This window comes from Centroberyx affinis, unplaced genomic scaffold, assembly GCF_046629955.1.
Source record: "Centroberyx affinis isolate AG114_WGS23_722 - 3 ecotype Tasmania unplaced genomic scaffold, CSIRO-AGI_Caff_v1 ptg004902l_1, whole genome shotgun sequence".
NCBI classification, from domain to species: domain Eukaryota; kingdom Metazoa; phylum Chordata; class Actinopteri; order Beryciformes; family Berycidae; genus Centroberyx; species Centroberyx affinis.
In genome coordinates, this window is record NW_027282404.1 from 33,120 (window position 1) to 50,465 (window position 17,346).

The following is a 17,346-nucleotide window of genomic DNA, read 5'->3' on the forward strand; positions in this document are numbered from 1 at the left end:
CAGCAACTCAGTTGTGTTCATATGTTTAATTCCGGGTTGACAATTATACATTTCATGAGCAATCGAGAAGAATTCAAATACATCCAATACGAAAACATTCTTTAGGCATTCATTCGGTGTGCATCAGATAGCTACGCATCTACATATAGTACTTCTTCAAGTCATTCTCTTTTCTCATTGCTTTAAGGTTGTGGTGCTGAATCCAGCTCCCACTTTAAAGGCATTCTCAAAATGTGGGCATTTGTATTGAAAATGATATCAAGCTATGAAATTGCCACTACAGTGCAGCGCTGCACCCTGATCTGATGGTCCATCATGGGTTTCATGTGTACACACAGATTGTCTGCTGCTGGGTAGGAGCCAGGGCAGGGTGATATAAGAGAACCACTTAGAGTTAGACCACTTGTTCTCTCTGCTGGAGAGTGGATGAGATGGATACAGACCTTGGATGCGGTCTGGTTTGCCCTTTGAATGAGCCGTTTCGCTGCTCTGAAACCCATGGTAGCACTGATGAGAAGTGCTGGAGAGAGAATGGTGGTCAGGGTTGAATAAATGAAATAATGGAGTGAGTGCCCTAAGTAATGTTCTCCAGGATGTAGAAGATAAGCTCCATCACTATGGGCTCGTCGCTCCTCTTGCGCCCCCTGCTGTGGATGACAGGGATCAGCACGCTGTCCAGGGCGTTGAGGTACTGGGCTGGGAGGGGCTGCCCATTGCTCCCAGCCACAAACCCCACCTGAAATAAGAAACACCCCACTAATTACTTGAAGATAATCATACCCACTTGAGCTATGCTATGGAATGGAATGCAATAATATTTAGAACTATGCCTTATATGATTCCAATGTGATATATTTTACATCATGGGGTTCGACCGATATGGGCTTTTGCAAAGAGCCTCTGAAACAGCTTTTAGACAATCATGGACACTAAAACTCTCCATGAATCTCATATTAATGACATTCTTCAAGGGTTAGCGGCTCTTTAACACAAGGAGAGCCACTCGACCTATTAAATGGCAAGGAAACTGCATAGATTACTATCTTTAAATTAGTAATAAACTGACAGAAAATATTATTGAAAATGTATTGAATAAATAAAACATGTAAAGTAAATAAGATTTCATTGCAGGTTTTACAGACCGTTTTTCAGGGAGGAACCTCTTTCATATGAGATGGATGACATGACTGACTGATATCTGATACTTAATAAAAGGCCAATATCGGCCCAGTATATTGGCAAACTAATACATCAGTCTAACCTTACTCACTGACATCCAATATTGCACATATTACATCTTCTTCCCCTTCTACTATAAAAAACAAAAATGCTACAAATGCTACTTATTCCTATTAAAGGCTTAGCTGATGAAAACTGTAATATACAGTTGCACTGCAATGCAATGCACTTATTGTAAGTCACTTTGGACAAAAGTGTCATATTATGTGTATTAATTAAGTGTAATATTATACCCGCCTGACCTCTTGAGAGTCAAAAGTGACACGCAGCCCCAGTTTGGCCATCCCATCCTCTTTCAGCAGTTTGAGGTGTGGGCACAGCGCCAAGCAAAAAGCCCGAGCAATCCGCTCCGTTAGCCGATTGTGTTCAGCAGAGTCGGTCACTCCTCCTTTAGGATGATCCGCCCTCTGCAGGAAGAACACCTGCGTAACACACACACACACACACACACACACACACACACACACAAATCTAAAGTAAGGAAATGGTTTCAGATGCACTTCTAGTGATATTTCCAGCGGATCATTAGGCCTGCCTCTGTCCAGCGGATGATCTTCCCGTTTTCCTTGTACTCCGACTTCTGGAACATCTTCGTACTGCTGATGGACTCCATGGATTTCCCATCGATGGGGCTGATGATGCTGAGGGACACAAAGTAGAGGTTAGATCTTGTGAAATTCAAAGTTATATGTCAACACAATTAAATGTACCAAAAATTTACTACATCAGTAAGAGAGAAGTCCCTGAATGAACTGAAGTAGTTTCCTTTAAACGAGTGATGTCCAGTCCTGGTTTGATGTCCAGTCGGTTTTCTGTCCAACCAAGCACTATTTCACTGATAAGGACCTCCAACCAGAGGTGAAGGAACTAATTAGTGAAATTAGATGGTGTAGTGTTTGGTTGGTATTAAAACCTGCATACTCTTCCACGGCACAGGACTGGACACCACTGGTTTAGAGGGAACATTGATCACTACCTACCCATTTTCTAATCATCATTATTTTTTTGAGTTATTCCATGTCTACTATGATTAGTCTTTTGGAATTCTTCATTACCCTACCTTTGCATATGACTGGTTGTTCAGTTTGTTTGAGCACAAACGCTTCACTCTAAAGCCGCCACATGTACTTCAAACAGGTGGACACACTCACCCCTTGTTCACAGTGCATTTCTCCTCCAGCCATTGTACATGAACATGCTCCTGGCTGTCTGATTGGTCAAGCCGTCCACAGGTGATGGTGTAGTCTTTCATCTCCCGTAGCGACCGGCGGAGCTCCGCCATGGTCTCCACGGTGATCTGCACCATTAGCCCATCTGGGGAGAGGGACAGCGATACAGGAGAAACACACACACAGACACCAACAGGGAGACATACACTCTCACATGCATAAACACGTACAGACGCCTACACAAACAGTCTGTTAAAATGTACACAGACACACACATACAAAGATCAACACATTCTAAATAAAGCAGCAGTGTTTAGGGAGGGATAATAACTTGCACTACATGAAGTAGTCATGTAAAGAATAAAATTCCTGCAAGTGAGCAGGCAAATGTCAACATCACCCTGACTTCACTCCTGGCGGTGTGGACATCCTACCTTCCACAATGCTGGACTTGGCTAGGTATCCTGCAGATGCCTTCAGTGCACTACTGAATACAAAAAAGCATGATCCAGTAACTGGAACAAAAAAGCAGAACATCATCAGAGATAAACACTGCAACTTAAAAGCTGGATCAGTATATTATCAAGAAAACAGTCAAACAGTGCCATACAGTGGCAAATAAGGGAAAGTGCACCACCTTGGTTCTAATAATTTCACATCATTCCTTTGGCTTGTAATTCAAACAAGCATCCACTGAAGGGCAAGATAAACAACTGGTAAATCAGGACTTCCACTCTTGTTTGTGATCAAAATTTCTGATTGCAGCGAGTCCACAGGTTTCTACCTTCAGAAATAACAATCCTTCACACTACTGCTTGATTACGTGACATCATGTCCAGACTCTGATGTCTTACGGTGGTTCCTGTTATGCCCCACCTTTGCGCGGCTGATTGTGGATGCTGATGGCTTGGGTCTGGTACTGGCCGTCGTCCCCTTGCACACAGATGAGGTGGGAGTCTGCGGCCTCGTTGAAGCACGCCCCCAAGGCCAGCACATTCTCATTGGACTTATTCAAAGCCTTCATCAGCTAAAGAGAGACAAGGGGGGAGGATGATGATTGATGAAAAAGACAGCTGACAGCCACGGCAGCAGCTCTGCAATCTTTCGAAGGCTGAGTCCTACCTCGTTGTAGCCGTTTGTTGGTATCTTTATGCAGGTCCTCTGAGCCTCCAGATCCACAGTGAGTCCCGGCACCATCGGTAGGCTGTAGCGGTAATTCCTAAAGTCCTGCAATCAGGGTGGGAGGAACAGGTCAGTGTTAACGAGGGAATGTTTGGTGTTGTTGAGACTGGAAGACATGTCATAGTCTACTCACCACCAGCAGTCTCATTATGGTGTGGCCTGTCTCTCCAAACAAGGCCTTCCTAAAGCGCACACTGTACAGAGGACATGGGTAGACTGGAGAGAGAGGGACAGAAAAAGAATAAGATTTTGAGTGTTTTATACATAATGTTTGATACTGCATATTCACACACACAAAATTAAGTCAAAAATAGACATTGAGAGCAATTAAGAAGGTAAGAAAAACGGCTAAAATGATAGTAATGACATCCCAAACGCGCTGCCTGGCTTACATCTGTACTCAGCCCCCAGTCGCAGCATGAGGCGCAGGGGGAAGGCTTTGGCCCAGGCCACCTCTGCTCTGTGGACCAGCAGGCCGAAGAGGTAGGGCTGGTTGGGCAGAGGTAGACCTTGCAGGGACTGGAGAGTGGAGCGCACATACAGGAAGCCTGCGTGCTCCTCGCTGCCCAGGAAGCTACTGCTGAAGAGGGACAGGGCCAGGTGGGTCACAACCTTCCCTACAGAAACACAGGGGAAAGAGGGTTGTAATCATATGGAAAGAGTTTGAAGGAGATGACAGTCAGTGCGCTAAAGTGGTGTTTCCCAATGGGTGGGTCAGGGTCCAAAAGTGGGAGACGTTTTGAAAAGGTTACAGAAAAGAGTTCAGGTAAGGTAGAAGGAACCCGCACACCTTAAATACAGGCACAAAATACAAATAATGAACAAAAACACGGCGATGCTGATAGGAAAAGATGATCTTATTTAATCATATTAAAAGGTTTACAAAAGAAAAGGTGCTCAAAGTGCAAGGCAAGCACTGATGATAGCCCAGATGGACTATCTTTGTGCACTTTGAGCACCTTTTCTTTTGTAAACCTTTAATATGATTATTAGCATTTTTTGTCTGTATTTAAGGTGTGCAGGTTCCTCCTACCTTATCTGACCTCTACAATTTTTGAGCCAACGCACCTTGAGTTAATGTTTGCTGTAGTATCAGATCTCTATTTTTTTACCAAAAAAAAAAAGAACAATGCAGATCGGGGTGTATCGTCTTACCTGATATATCAGGTCACTACTTCATGGCTTGATCCCAATGTAAAAACAGCTGAGAATCACGTCACTTAAAGCATCTTACTGTGTGTGTGGGCCTGACCTGTGAGGGCGTCCCTGTACAGCTGGATGAAGTGGCTGAAAATGTCTTTGGGGAAGCTCTTCTCTTCAGGCAGGCACTGCAGCAGCACCACCACCTCCACCTGGCCCACGGCATGCATTCCCTTCGACGTCACGCACCAGCACTTCCTGTTTACATCTGTCACACAGTCAAGGCACAACCTCAGGGTTCTATGGTGACAGTTTTTTTTTTTTGTACCATATGTACTCACACTTGTACTCCAAAATTGGAAAATGCAGGAGAACAGTGAAGAAATGTTGGAGTCTAGTCTAGTCTAGTTTTGTTTACTTATATAGCCCTTTATCACTGTCAAAGTCATATCACATGTCATATACCATACTACATCATACATATACATACTATATAAGATGGAGTGTGAGCTATTAAGAAATGTAAAATAACCCATCCCTATTTGAATCTCAAGTTTCACACAATTTTCTAGGTAGCATGAATTTATTTTCAGGATCACAGGTGAACCCTAAACCTCACTCTAAAACCGCTGCACTGCACAGTAAGATTTGAAACTTTGTATAGTATATTGGCAATATAATGTATAGCCATCTATATGTATGCTTGTTGATATTCACAATTAACTGTTACTGTGCAGAGTGAAGAAAAACACATAAACCTACAGTTGACCAGCTTGACCATAGCAAGTAGGTTGGCATTGAGGACAAAGACCAGCGGCTTGGGCCTGCCGCTCTCCAGCTCCTGAATAAGCAGCATCTCAGAGGGTTTCTCCTCCACAGTGTAATCTGAGGAAAGTACAGTCACACAGCTATTAGACTGGAGTATCTTCTTCGACCTGACGCTCTGAGCCAGCACTAGCCATTAAATACTTTGTCAGACATTGTACTTGTATCCGCTGTGGCCGAACACGAGAGCTAGCTTCATGAAAAATTCATGTCAGAAAATTAATTCAAGGTTGTGTAAGAATGAATAAGCTTTGTACAAGCCTGGCCTTAAATAAGATGCGAGGATAGGTCGTTTTCATTAACGTTATTATTTTTACACGCCCCTGTTTAACCAGGCAAGACAGGGACCACATTATTATTTACAGCAACAGCCCAGGGGAGCAGTTGCGGGGAGGAAGGAGGATTAAACACATACATGTATGCACACCTGGGAGTTCCCCAGCACAACTCAAACAAGTTCAAATGTCAAAGAATATAATGGGTGCTGACAGGCATTGATGATGGCTGAGGGCTGAAACGTGCTCATCTGTTGCTACTGCTGTTTTTAAAATAAGATACAGTATATTAGTCCATACATTTGCAGCGTTGGGCATTTCTTTCTTAAATTCAGCTGCCCAGTATTACCACATTCTTGCACTGTTGGCCAGTGAACATCCCTACTGTAGATGATGATGGTGGTTATTGAGGGAAGGGAGTGTGTCCTGTTCATTTCCTCTGCCCGTATTTTCCGGGTGTGGGAATTTGAACCAGTGACCTTCCAATAACAAACTCATTTTGTTAACTCTTTCACTTCAATAGACTTTCCCAAAATGATGTCCAGATATTGTATGAATGGTAGTAGCTCTACCTCCTTTGACTCCAGTGGAGGTGAGGATGGGCGGCAGGCCATCCAGAGGGATGAGGTTGGCAGAGCTGCTGATGTGGCTGCTCACTAGAGCTGCAGTGCCCCAGCCATAAGGACCACAGGCCTCCTGGAGGAGGTGGGAGGCAGGGAGGAGAGGGGAGGAGAGGTTAGGAGAAGGGAAGGAAAAAGGAAGGAGAAGGGAAGGATAGGGTAGGAGAGGGAAGGAGAAGGGAAGCAGTGCCCACAGTAGTCAGTATAGTCAAGAACAGACCTGGGCTAAATAGTATTTACAAATTAGAAAACGTAAATTTCCTTGAGAAAATGTGTGGACTATCTGTAAGCAACTGGAGAAGTAGTGGTAGTAGTAGTAATGGTATTGGTGTTAGTACTAGCAGTACAATAGTAGTAGCGGTGGAAGCAATAGTAGTAGTAGCAACTAAAGATTGTAATGCTTTAAATTCCAGATGGCTGGGGCTAATTGCATCAGGACACTTAGAAGAGTGTCAGGTAAGATGTCAATTGCAGAAAAGTGTGAAATGACTTTCACAGTACATACCTGTTAATGTCTTAATTTCCTACATTCTACATTCAAGGGCAATACTGTATTTCACTGTATTGCCCTTTGTCAGCAACCCCACCCAAGAGGCATCAAACCATAAAACAAACTGCAAACATTTTTGTTAAAAGTATTTGGCACAGGTCTGACTGAAAAAATAAAAAAAGGACTGAGGGCAATACTGAGTTCTTGAGGCCATTCTCTTTGAAAATATAGAACGACAGGATCATGTTCTACGTAATCCAAGGATCATATTCTACGTAATCTAATTTATCTCTAGCGTAATCTTTAGGATAATCTCACATTGATAGCCGTCTCCTGTGGCCGCGAGGCTCTCCTGAACTGCGGTGAACCCACAGGACTTCTGATTGGCCCTCCCAGCGCTCTCCTCATCAGCGGTGAGAAACTGGGCCCTCTGACTGGAGTGGTGGGGGCCGACTCGGACTGCTTAGTGGACAGGATGTCATCAGCAAACCACACCCTCCTCTTCCCTCTGGGAGGTGTCCCTGGGGGGGCAAATGTCAGAATCAATAAGTAGTAGTTTCAAAGAAGTTCTTTTTTTTTTTTTTTACAGTATTAAAGAAGTTAATGCTCACTTTTCACAAGGCTTGAGTGACAGGAAACACAAACCCGTCCCTCCTTGCCATCCAGATGTGTAAGTCTGAACTTCAGATTGGAGCAAACTGAACAAAAAACCTGACAACACACACACAAAACCACACAAGGATGCACATTAATTTCACACATCAACTACCAATTTACCCTTTTCCCTGAGGACATCCAATTATATTTCACTCTAAGCAGACGACATAAAAACTAAAGTCATGAATTCCCTCACCTTCCCACAGGCGCGGCAGTGGTGCCTCCTCTTGGTAAAGGTGAACTTGACCTCACACTTCATACAGACCTGCGCTTGAGCATCAGGGATCCACACTGGAGCGACCTCCCCCAGGACGCTGCCTCGCTCCTTGGACAGAATACCGGCGGGGCCTGGCTGGCGCTCATTGTCTGGATCCACAGGAGAGGGAGTGGAGTCGCCCGTCGCTCCCTCCCCACTGGCTGCCATGCTGGTGTTGGTCTCGTCTTGTCCGTTAGGTCCGGTGGTCTGGTGGGTTTTGGCCTGGCTCTGGAGCTCACTGGACCCCATGCTACCGTATGCCTCCTCCAGTGGGAGAGAGGAGGGGGCTGCAGGCGCCTCTGAGCCGCTGCACTGCTCCTGCTGCTCCAGCCCGCTCTCCTCCAGCTCCTTCTCCTCGATCACAGAGTCCTCCTTCGATGGGAGAGACTGGGGCTTCCTCCTCTCCTCGACCTCATCCTCCTGCGGCCACGCAGCCTCGGCGGGGCTCAGCACCAGTGGGCTGGAGGACTCCCCAAAACACCTCTCCCCCCATGTGGAGATGGCGGTCACAGTGCAGTTGCCTTCCTCCAGCTGTTTGAGGAGCTTCTGAGACTGGCTCTCCAGCTGGGAGGCTGAGCTCTTTTTGGCAGGATGCTCCGATGGTTTCTGGTCCACAGGCCCCCCAGGACAGCGGACCGTGCCGTCCGAAGGGGCTTTGGATGGGGATTCTGGTCCGATTTGTCCACAGCCAAGCCCTGGTTTAGTGACATCTCCATCCTTGAGCACCAGGAGACAGGGTCTGTTCAGCCAGTGGTGCTTGGTGTCCATTAGAGACGGAGTGTCCCCTTCATCTGTTTAGAGGGGAGTGTGGTGTGATCATAAACACTGAGGATGACTAATGTATTTTCATCACACAGGCGGGCACAGTCATGCTCACGGATACACTAAACCTAGACACACATTCTCTCAATCTCTCTTTCTCCCTCTCTGTCAAATATACACACACTTCCACAAATGCCATGCATGCACACTCATTAATAATGTTCCATTAGCTGGAGAAGCTGTGTTCGTATGTGTAATGGCCATTAAGCCATATGTGGGCATTTATCTCATCAGCCCTAACAGACCTAATAGCTTTCAATCATCACCAAAGCCAGCATTAGCACTCTGCCGCCCTTGAGAGGTGTCTGAGTCCGAGCTGACTCACTCTGTGGCAGAATATGACTGTAGTTAAACGAAACCGGCTACACTTGTAAAAAATATGGTTCTTCAGAGGTTATTTGTGGGTCAAGTTTATAAAGCCCTTCATCACAGCCCATCTCCAATTACTTCACAGAGAACAAGCCTAGATCTAACTAATCAACATTCAAGCACAAAACAAAAGTATGTAATTCAGTATGCAACAAAATGAAACACAAGGGAACAAAACAAAGTACAAGACACAAAACAACATGTTAGAAAGACATAACAGGCCTACCTAACCTACTTGACAAAATGGTGCTATAGAACCAATAGTACTTGAAGAACAACCTGAACCTCTAAGTGATGCCATACAGCTCCTATTGGTTCCCTAAAGAAGTTCCTCACTGGTTCTATGTGTTCATACAGATTTCTTATGGAGCCCCTAAAGAATCACAAATGGTTTTATGGTTTTGTGTAAAGGCTCTTCTTGGCTCTGCAGGGGTTCAGAGTAAAACCTTTGCTAGTTCACTATGTTGGCCCATTTGTTATGTTTTTACGTTATGTTATGGTGGTGGAACTGGTTTATTCATCCAAGTCATCCATTAATTGCCTGAATGTGAATTACGCATAAACACCCACTGGTTAATCCCCACTATTGGCGTAGTATCTGTATGGGGGAGGTGTGTGTTTTACATGAATAGGAATGAACCATTTGGTCGTGAAATGGTTCTCTTCAGCACCTCAAAACGAGGTTCTAGATAAGGCCAAATATACCTCCCTTATGATTATGGCCAATTACTGATTCAGCACTCTTCCTTCTTAAGAGTGTATAGGCCTAGGATATGGGATAATCAAGTAATAACCATTACTGTAAATGACCAACATACAGTACAACGCAACGAGAGTGAATAGTCTCTACCCTCGTCTAGTTACTCTATTCATTCCATTCAGCACTAACAGGCAGAGTGATTCATGAATAGTTATGACTCAGGGCCAGTTAATAGGACTGAAACTAGCGCCAAGGAAAACATTCAGCAGCCTGGGGATATTATATTTACACATAATTAAAATATTTGACTGCCTATACTACTATAGTTCAGCATACCATTGCAATGTTTGAGTGAACAGATTGAACCCAAGCATGTGCAACAATTTAGGTAAAATAAGTCATTTGGTTAAACTGCATTGCAGCTGCTTTGCAAAAATAACGCCGGCCGTGTCATCCCTGCCGCGGGCTACTGAGTGAAGATTTCCCGGTGCATTAAACGGCGGCGGGGCTGGACCATGGATGTCGAACCGATCCAGCTGACTGAGCGCTTGTTTCCCGGGACGGTGACGCATTCAGCGCACGTGCAAAAATGTTTAATCCGCTCGCCACCGCCGAGCACGGCAATGCGACACTCACTCCGCATCCCGTTACATCAATACGAGACAACACATTTCAACACGAGATAATGTCTTTCGTTAGAGCAGACGAGGAGCCCACGGACAGCGCGTGTATCCGCAGCCTATCGTTCACACGGGATGCGCGCGCTCTCTCTCCCTCTCTCACACACACACACATGCATGTTTCAAATGCGGACTATGCGCGCTGCCAAATGCTGGATCAGCGGTTTTTCCTGTGACATAAACACAGACGCGCAGTATCATCATCCTGTAACGCACCGGTACCCGACTGAAAAAAAAATCCCCCCCCTCCCCCCAATGAAATCAATGAATTCTTACCCTCAGTTATCGCACCTAAAAGGCTTTCATTCTCATCATCCCGGGCAGTGAAGAACTTCAGCATTTTTCAGCCTATTACATTTGCGGGCTGCTGAGGAAAACGGATTTAAGCAGCAGTGCCTTTGCTCACAAGCGGAGGATTGGATGATTTCGCCTCTCTGCCCCCCTCGGTGTGATCCCCCTCCTCCCCTGTGTCTCACTGCAGCTCTTTGAAGAAACTCAAGAGGTGTGCACTAATGTCCCTCCCCAGTGTACACAGCCTGCAAGACAGCCTACCGAGCCTCTAAACAGACCTCCAAAAGCCTGGCTGATGTTAAGACATATCATAGGAAATATTAACAGTTTGTTTACAGCATGCAGAAGGCACAACGAGGCAGCAGCATTCATTTCATCAGCCCTATACACGTCGGAATGACAGTTTCGTCTTTTAAATCCCTTCTAAAAAAAAAAAACACCTTTTATGTGAATTGGTCCTGAACAAAAATATGAATGCAACATGTAAAGTTTTGGTCCCATGTTTCCTGAGTTAAAATATCCCATTCATTTTCCATAAAAAGCTTATTTTTCTCCAATCTTCTGCAGGAGAAATGCTCAGTAACAGGGATGTAAACAAACTTTTACATCCGTGTTACTGAGCATTTCTCCTTTGCCCAGAATTTCTCTCAAATGATTTTCTATGAACTGTAACCAAGTAAAATGTTGAAATTTTATTTTTTTCATTTTGTAGCCTAATTGTGTTTCTCGTTTTATTACTCATTTTTACTTATTTATTACTGTCTCTTTAAGGGACAACTTCTATTATCTGGGCATTCATGTGTTTAGGCACACACGTTTATGTACAATTCTGTTTGTGGTTGATCTGTGTATCTCTTGTATTACCTTTTATTTATATTTTTTATTCAACTTTATTTTATTTAATTGTGGTAGTTTTACATCACTGTCTCTTTGGGTTTTTGTATGCAAAGCACTTTGTAAACATTGTTTTTAGAAAAGCGCTATACAAATAAAGATATTATTATTATTAAATGTTATTCAAAAATTAAATTACCATGCAAAAACATGCATGGTAAAAACCTTATTTCATGTTTTAAAACGAGTAATCGAAGCATCAGAGATTTTCAAAATTTCGACAATGACCACAGCACCATCTAGAAAATGTTTATCAGCTTTATTTTGTTTCATAAACAAAAAAAAATGTAAGACTAGCTTTAATGACCACTGTAATCCTGACCATGAGTGACAATGTGGTGAAGGGACTTAACCGTTGACCAATAGTAGGGGAGTATTTGTTTTTTTGTTTTTTTTTAAGTGCACAAGCCAGTCTGACAAGGACATCCTTGGGCCATCAGAAAATAGAAAAGTCTCTGGTTGACGGGGATAGTGTCTGATATGTCTGGATAACTAGAGTTAAAACACCGGAGAGGGTCGCTCGCTTCACTGCAGTCCAGTCCATGTTCTGTACATGAGCCTCACGTGCATCAGTTAGCCTCGTTCTTTGACGCTTCATCAAAGTTCTCCACCAGATCTGCAGAACAACGACAGAATGTGAGTTTTTAAGTTTGAAGAGTTTCGTTTTAGATTAAGATAACCACCATTTGAAAAAAGTGACTCTTTCTCTCCTACTCTCCCAAATGACTGATAGAAAATTAAATCAAATTATTTTCACTCTTGAAGGACTGCAGGTAACCCAAGTCCTTCACTGACAGATCTTCCGTATTTTACAGATACTGAATGTTGGACTTCAGGTAGTGATTTCCAAAATGTAAATGCAGCATTTTGGAAATTTACTCTCCATTTTTAAATGGTGCAATTTCTGAGATTACATTTGTTTAAATATGGTGTATTTAAACATATCTGTATTATGTTATGTTGATGACGGTGTTATGACCATCTTCTGATTGTCTTATTTGTCTTGTCTGCACACAGTACAATTGAAGTTCCTCATGGAAAATAAAGTAATTTCAATTGTATTGAGTAATGTGTGTATGTAAAGGCTTTGTAGCCCTGCAAGAGGCCAGAATTCACTTGTATATAAATAGTATATGTTGATTAGTAGTAAATGTGAATGTTGTTGTTATTGTAATTACCACTACATTATCTCATTGGACAACAATTGTCTTGACATTTATACATGTTACTGTCCATACCTGGAACATCGTCATCCTCTTCCTCGATGTCTTCTGCCTTTGGAGCCTTGCTGTCAAGAGCTGAAACACACAAGAAATTTGTTAGAGCTTTAGTTCTGACTATTAAACGACTGCAACCAAATAATGCTTAAGTGTTCTTTAATGGGCAAAGACATGGTTAAGCAATATGGGTCCTGAACGAGCAAATCCATGAGAAATGCATCTATGCTTCTCTAACATGGTTGATACTGTATGATGTAGGCCTTTGGAGTAAACACAGTTTTAAGCTGAAATACATTACTTGAGAATGATTATTTTCTAATGGTGCATCAGATAGACGGTGTGTATTCATGTTTTATGGTCTTCTTGTGCTGGTCATCATTTTATGTTATTTTTATGTTATGTTTTATGTTATTATTTTATGTTATTTAATTGTTATTTTGTCTGCCGTAGGTTAGCATCTCCGCCATTTGGTGTGTAGTCTAAAATCTCTATGGAAGATATGAATGGGCTTTTTAAAAAAAAATGGCAAATATATGGGCTGTGTTGAACAGATACCCACAAGATACACCACATTTTGTTCCAGGGGTTAAAATACATGAATCCATCCACTAGCATTACCTTTGTTAGTTTTGATCATTTAGTTACTTGTAATATTTGATTTTTGATAACGAAATGCTCAAGTAATGAGAAGCTTCCTTTACCTTTCGTCTTTATACATTCAAATTATTAAGATTTTCATAGCATTAAAAGTTATTACAGTTTCTATTGTTCATATATAGTTATAGTTGGTTTGTTCTAATTAGTTACTTAGTTCTATTTCAACCGTTGTGTTTCCCAGTTAAAAAAAAAAGCAATTAGAGGTGAAGTTAGTGCATGTATTTTAGAACAAAATGTAGTATAGCCACTAAGCCTCTGTACAGACTTTGTTTTTGTTGTTTCTTGCAAATCCCATTGATATTTTCCATGGGGATTTTGAACTATACTCCAAATGACAGAAATGCTAACTTTACAGCCTGCAAAATCACATCAGACTTTGCCTCTCTACTGGCCAATGATGATCAATTACAGCAGCGCTGTGACCTGAATAAATATCAGTCTTCTAAACTCACTGTACACACCACAGCAGCCCCTACTGAAGATACTCAAACCATATTATCTGGACCAACAGGCAGCACTATAACTGATGGTTGATCACTGGCCAGTTTCTTCATGTTTACATTTGTCCTTGGCCTGGCTACAAAAATCCCAACCATGATGCTCCTGAGAGCTGAACAATGTCTTACCCTTCTCCTTCAAAACGATCCATCTCATGAGATGAAGTATGGATATTTTTAGTTTGGCAGTGGCTTTAAACTGAGCTGCTACATAACATGGTGTCAACCAGGTTTCACTTCCAAAATGTTAAATTAAAGCTACACTAGGAAAGATTTGTATGTAAAAATACATGCATGTTATCATCCTGTATCACAAAGTGGAGCTGCATGCACACTAATTGGAATCATGTAGATTCGCCCCATTTGCCCATATTAAATTCTGGTATTAGGTATGGACACTTCTCCACCTACAGCATGTGACAAATCTAAACTTAATCTTTTAATATTTTTGATATAATAATAACAATAATAATAATAATAATAATTATTATTATTATTATTATTATTATTAATTATCTTCATCTTTTTCTTCCCTCATCCTATTGTTATAAAGTGATTCAAGACAAGCTGGGTTGGTAAACATGAGCATGCTGTGTCCAGTTTGCTGACATAACATGATTTCTGGGTATCCAAGTTCAAAATTTTCATACAGTTACCTCTAGCTATCATTTGGAGCCACCCACATGCAAAGTTGGCGAGTGTAACTTTAAATTAAGAAAGCTCCACTGCATACCTAGAACATGCCCACTGTGGGTCAGACCCCCTCCCCACCGCTCACATTCCCTTTTAAAGGAATCTTAAAATACCATAAGGGTCTAAGCGACACACCCACCTTGCCGAGGAAACTGTTCTGCCAGTTTGCGCAGGCTGGTGAGGCTGTCGGCTCCCAGCTGGCTCAGGATGCCGGGAAGCATCTCCGTCAGCTGCTTGGTCTCAGCGTGGCCAGTGATGGCAAAGGTGTTGGCGGACAGAGAAGCCTGCACTTTGGGGTTGTTGAAGTGGATCACAGTCCCGTCATCCTTGATCATGTTCACCTGAGAAGAAAAGGCCGGTTCATTCCCAAGGTTACGGCTAAACCCTTTGGTGCTGTAATGATTTGAGAAGTTATTCCATGTAGGGCTGCAACTAACGATTATTTTCGTTGTTGATTAATCTTTCGATTATTTTCTTGATTAATCGATTAGTTGTTTGATCTATAAAATGTCAGAAAATGGTGAAAAATGTCGATCAGTGTTTCCCAAAGCCCAAGATGACGTCCTCAAATGTCTTGTTTTGTCCACAACCCAAAGATATTCAGTTTACTGTCATAGAGGAGTAAAGAAACCAGAAAATATTCACATTTAAGAAGCTGGAATCAGAGAATTTTGACTTATTTTTCTTAAGTCAAAACTGATTAATCGATTATCAAAATAGTTGGTGATTAATTTAATAGTTGACAACTATTCGATTAATCGATTAATCATTGCAGCTCTAATCCCATGCTAAAGTAATGAATGTGATGTCTGAATATGAAGTTAAACACTATTTATCAACAAACAGAAATACATCAGAAAAACTTCAAAGCAATAAGATTTATATAACCTCACAAAAATAAATTTCTACTCAAATCAGAATAGACCTAGCAGAATCATGTTTATGTACAATAATGTATATTAAATTCTGTGTTTCCTTAAACTGTAGCTCCATGTCCATTTACCTCCTCAATTCCAGCAATATTGTTGACAGCCAGTTTCTTTAGCGAGCTCTGAAGTTTTTTGTCGTCAGCTGTTGCTGTTCTGTGCACCACCTTCTTCTTCCTACGTGCTGAGCCCTGCAACCAAAGCAGACATAAGACTCCCAAACCGCTCCAAAAGCCCTCAGGCTAGGTTTGATTCACAAGGATTGCAGCAGGTTAACAGAAAATGCTGGGAACACAATCAAAACATGTCAAAGATCACATTTATTTGCACAAATGACATTATATGGTGTTATCATGGATTCAATAGGAGGCAGAGGTAGGTTTAACAGTACCAACTAATCTATTTATACTGAAAAGTTATTACCGTTTATATTGTTCATATATAGTTATAGTTGGTTTGTTCTAATAAGTTAGTTAGTTCTATTTCAACCGTTGTGTTTCCCAGTTTTAAAAAAAGCAATTACAGGTGACGTTAGTACATGTATTTTAGAACAAAATGTAGTATAGCTACTAAGCCTCTGTACAGACTTTGTTTTTGTTGTTTCTTGCAAATTCCATTCATATTATCAATCATCAAAACATGTCAAAGATCACATTTATTTGCACAAATGACATTTTATGGTGTTATCATGGATTCAATAGGAGGCAGAGGTAGGTTTAACAGTACCAACTCATCTATTTATACTGAAAAGTTATTACAGTTTCTATTGTTCATTTATAGTTATAGCTGGTTTGTTCTAACAAGTTAGTTAGTTCTATTTCAACCGTTGTGTTTCTATCTGTGTTTCATCTATTTATACTGAAAATGTTGACAGGTATATTTTTTCTAAGGCAACATACCATTTCCTGGATGTCAACTTACCTTTCCACCTATCCGGACCTGGGCTTGAAGTTTCGCCAATTTTTCTTGATTCATGTTGACACCTAAAACATGAGAAAATACACATAACGTTAGTCAAATAAATCTATGTCTCACTAAACAGTTAGCATGCTAATGCTGGCCTCACTGTTGGCCCACAACATGCATAACTGGAGAAGCTATGAGCTACAGTATTAGCTGAAGTAACGGTAGCATACGAGCTAGCAAAGGGGCAGACTGAACCCAACCAAGCCTGATAAAAAACATAACAATAAACACTTTAGAAAAAATCAGATAGATGTAAGCAGCTATAGGAACCAATAAATGGCTTATAAAGAAACAAAAGAGACGCGATCGCGCTGATGCAATAGCTAGCAGTACAACTTCCCCGACGAAAATTAGCCAGGCAGCCAGACTGTCTGATCAACCTGCTGTTTCTTTCCTGGCTAGCCAGCTGTAGAAATGAAAACACAGGCCGTGTCGGCTCAAAGTACAGCCTGTCACCGCCCCGGGCCGTCTCACACGGCTATGTCGACCACACATCGATAACCACACACACAACAGTCACTATAATTTCCATACAAAATCGCATTTATCGTTCCAAACCTGATCAAATATCCACAGAAGCATGCGGTAGTGAAAGATGGAGGCTTTGAGGAAGAGATTACGTCACACACCATATGGCTGTTTCTTCTTCTTCTTCGTGAAAATGGCGTCGGCCAGCTGGGCGGTTTTGGGCTTCGTGCTGCCACCCACAGCTCACTTTCGGAATCGCATCCTATTGTAGGCCAGGGAAAGCTACAGTATACTTTCAATAATACAACAC

At 42.1% G+C, this 17,346-nt stretch overlaps 2 protein-coding genes across 2 annotated transcripts; both read right to left on the reverse strand.

Annotated features, from left to right (window-relative positions):
• Positions 1-122: 122 nt before the first annotated feature.
• On the reverse strand, positions 123-10,764 carry zfyve9b (zinc finger, FYVE domain containing 9b). The gene is made up of 16 exons (XM_071545441.1): positions 10,701-10,764; positions 7,794-8,644; positions 7,552-7,651; positions 7,259-7,461; positions 6,403-6,526; positions 5,493-5,615; positions 4,843-4,998; positions 3,983-4,207; positions 3,724-3,806; positions 3,531-3,635; positions 3,285-3,435; positions 2,843-2,923; positions 2,391-2,553; positions 1,775-1,880; positions 1,482-1,661; positions 123-736 (listed from the first exon to the last, which is right to left on the reverse strand). The coding sequence occupies exons 1-16, from the start codon at positions 10,762-10,764 to the stop codon at positions 575-577; spliced, it is 2,877 nt and encodes a 958-aa protein (XP_071401542.1). The 3' UTR covers positions 123-574.
• Positions 10,765-11,853: 1,089 nt separating this feature from the next.
• Positions 11,854-17,200, reverse strand: btf3l4 (basic transcription factor 3-like 4). Its single transcript, XM_071545394.1, has 6 exons — positions 17,127-17,200; positions 16,524-16,585; positions 15,680-15,793; positions 14,816-15,017; positions 12,848-12,907; positions 11,854-12,225 (listed from the first exon to the last, which is right to left on the reverse strand). The coding sequence occupies exons 2-6, from the start codon at positions 16,575-16,577 to the stop codon at positions 12,179-12,181; spliced, it is 477 nt and encodes a 158-aa protein (XP_071401495.1). The 5' UTR covers positions 16,578-16,585; positions 17,127-17,200; the 3' UTR covers positions 11,854-12,178.
• Between the last annotated feature and the right edge of the window lie 146 nt (positions 17,201-17,346).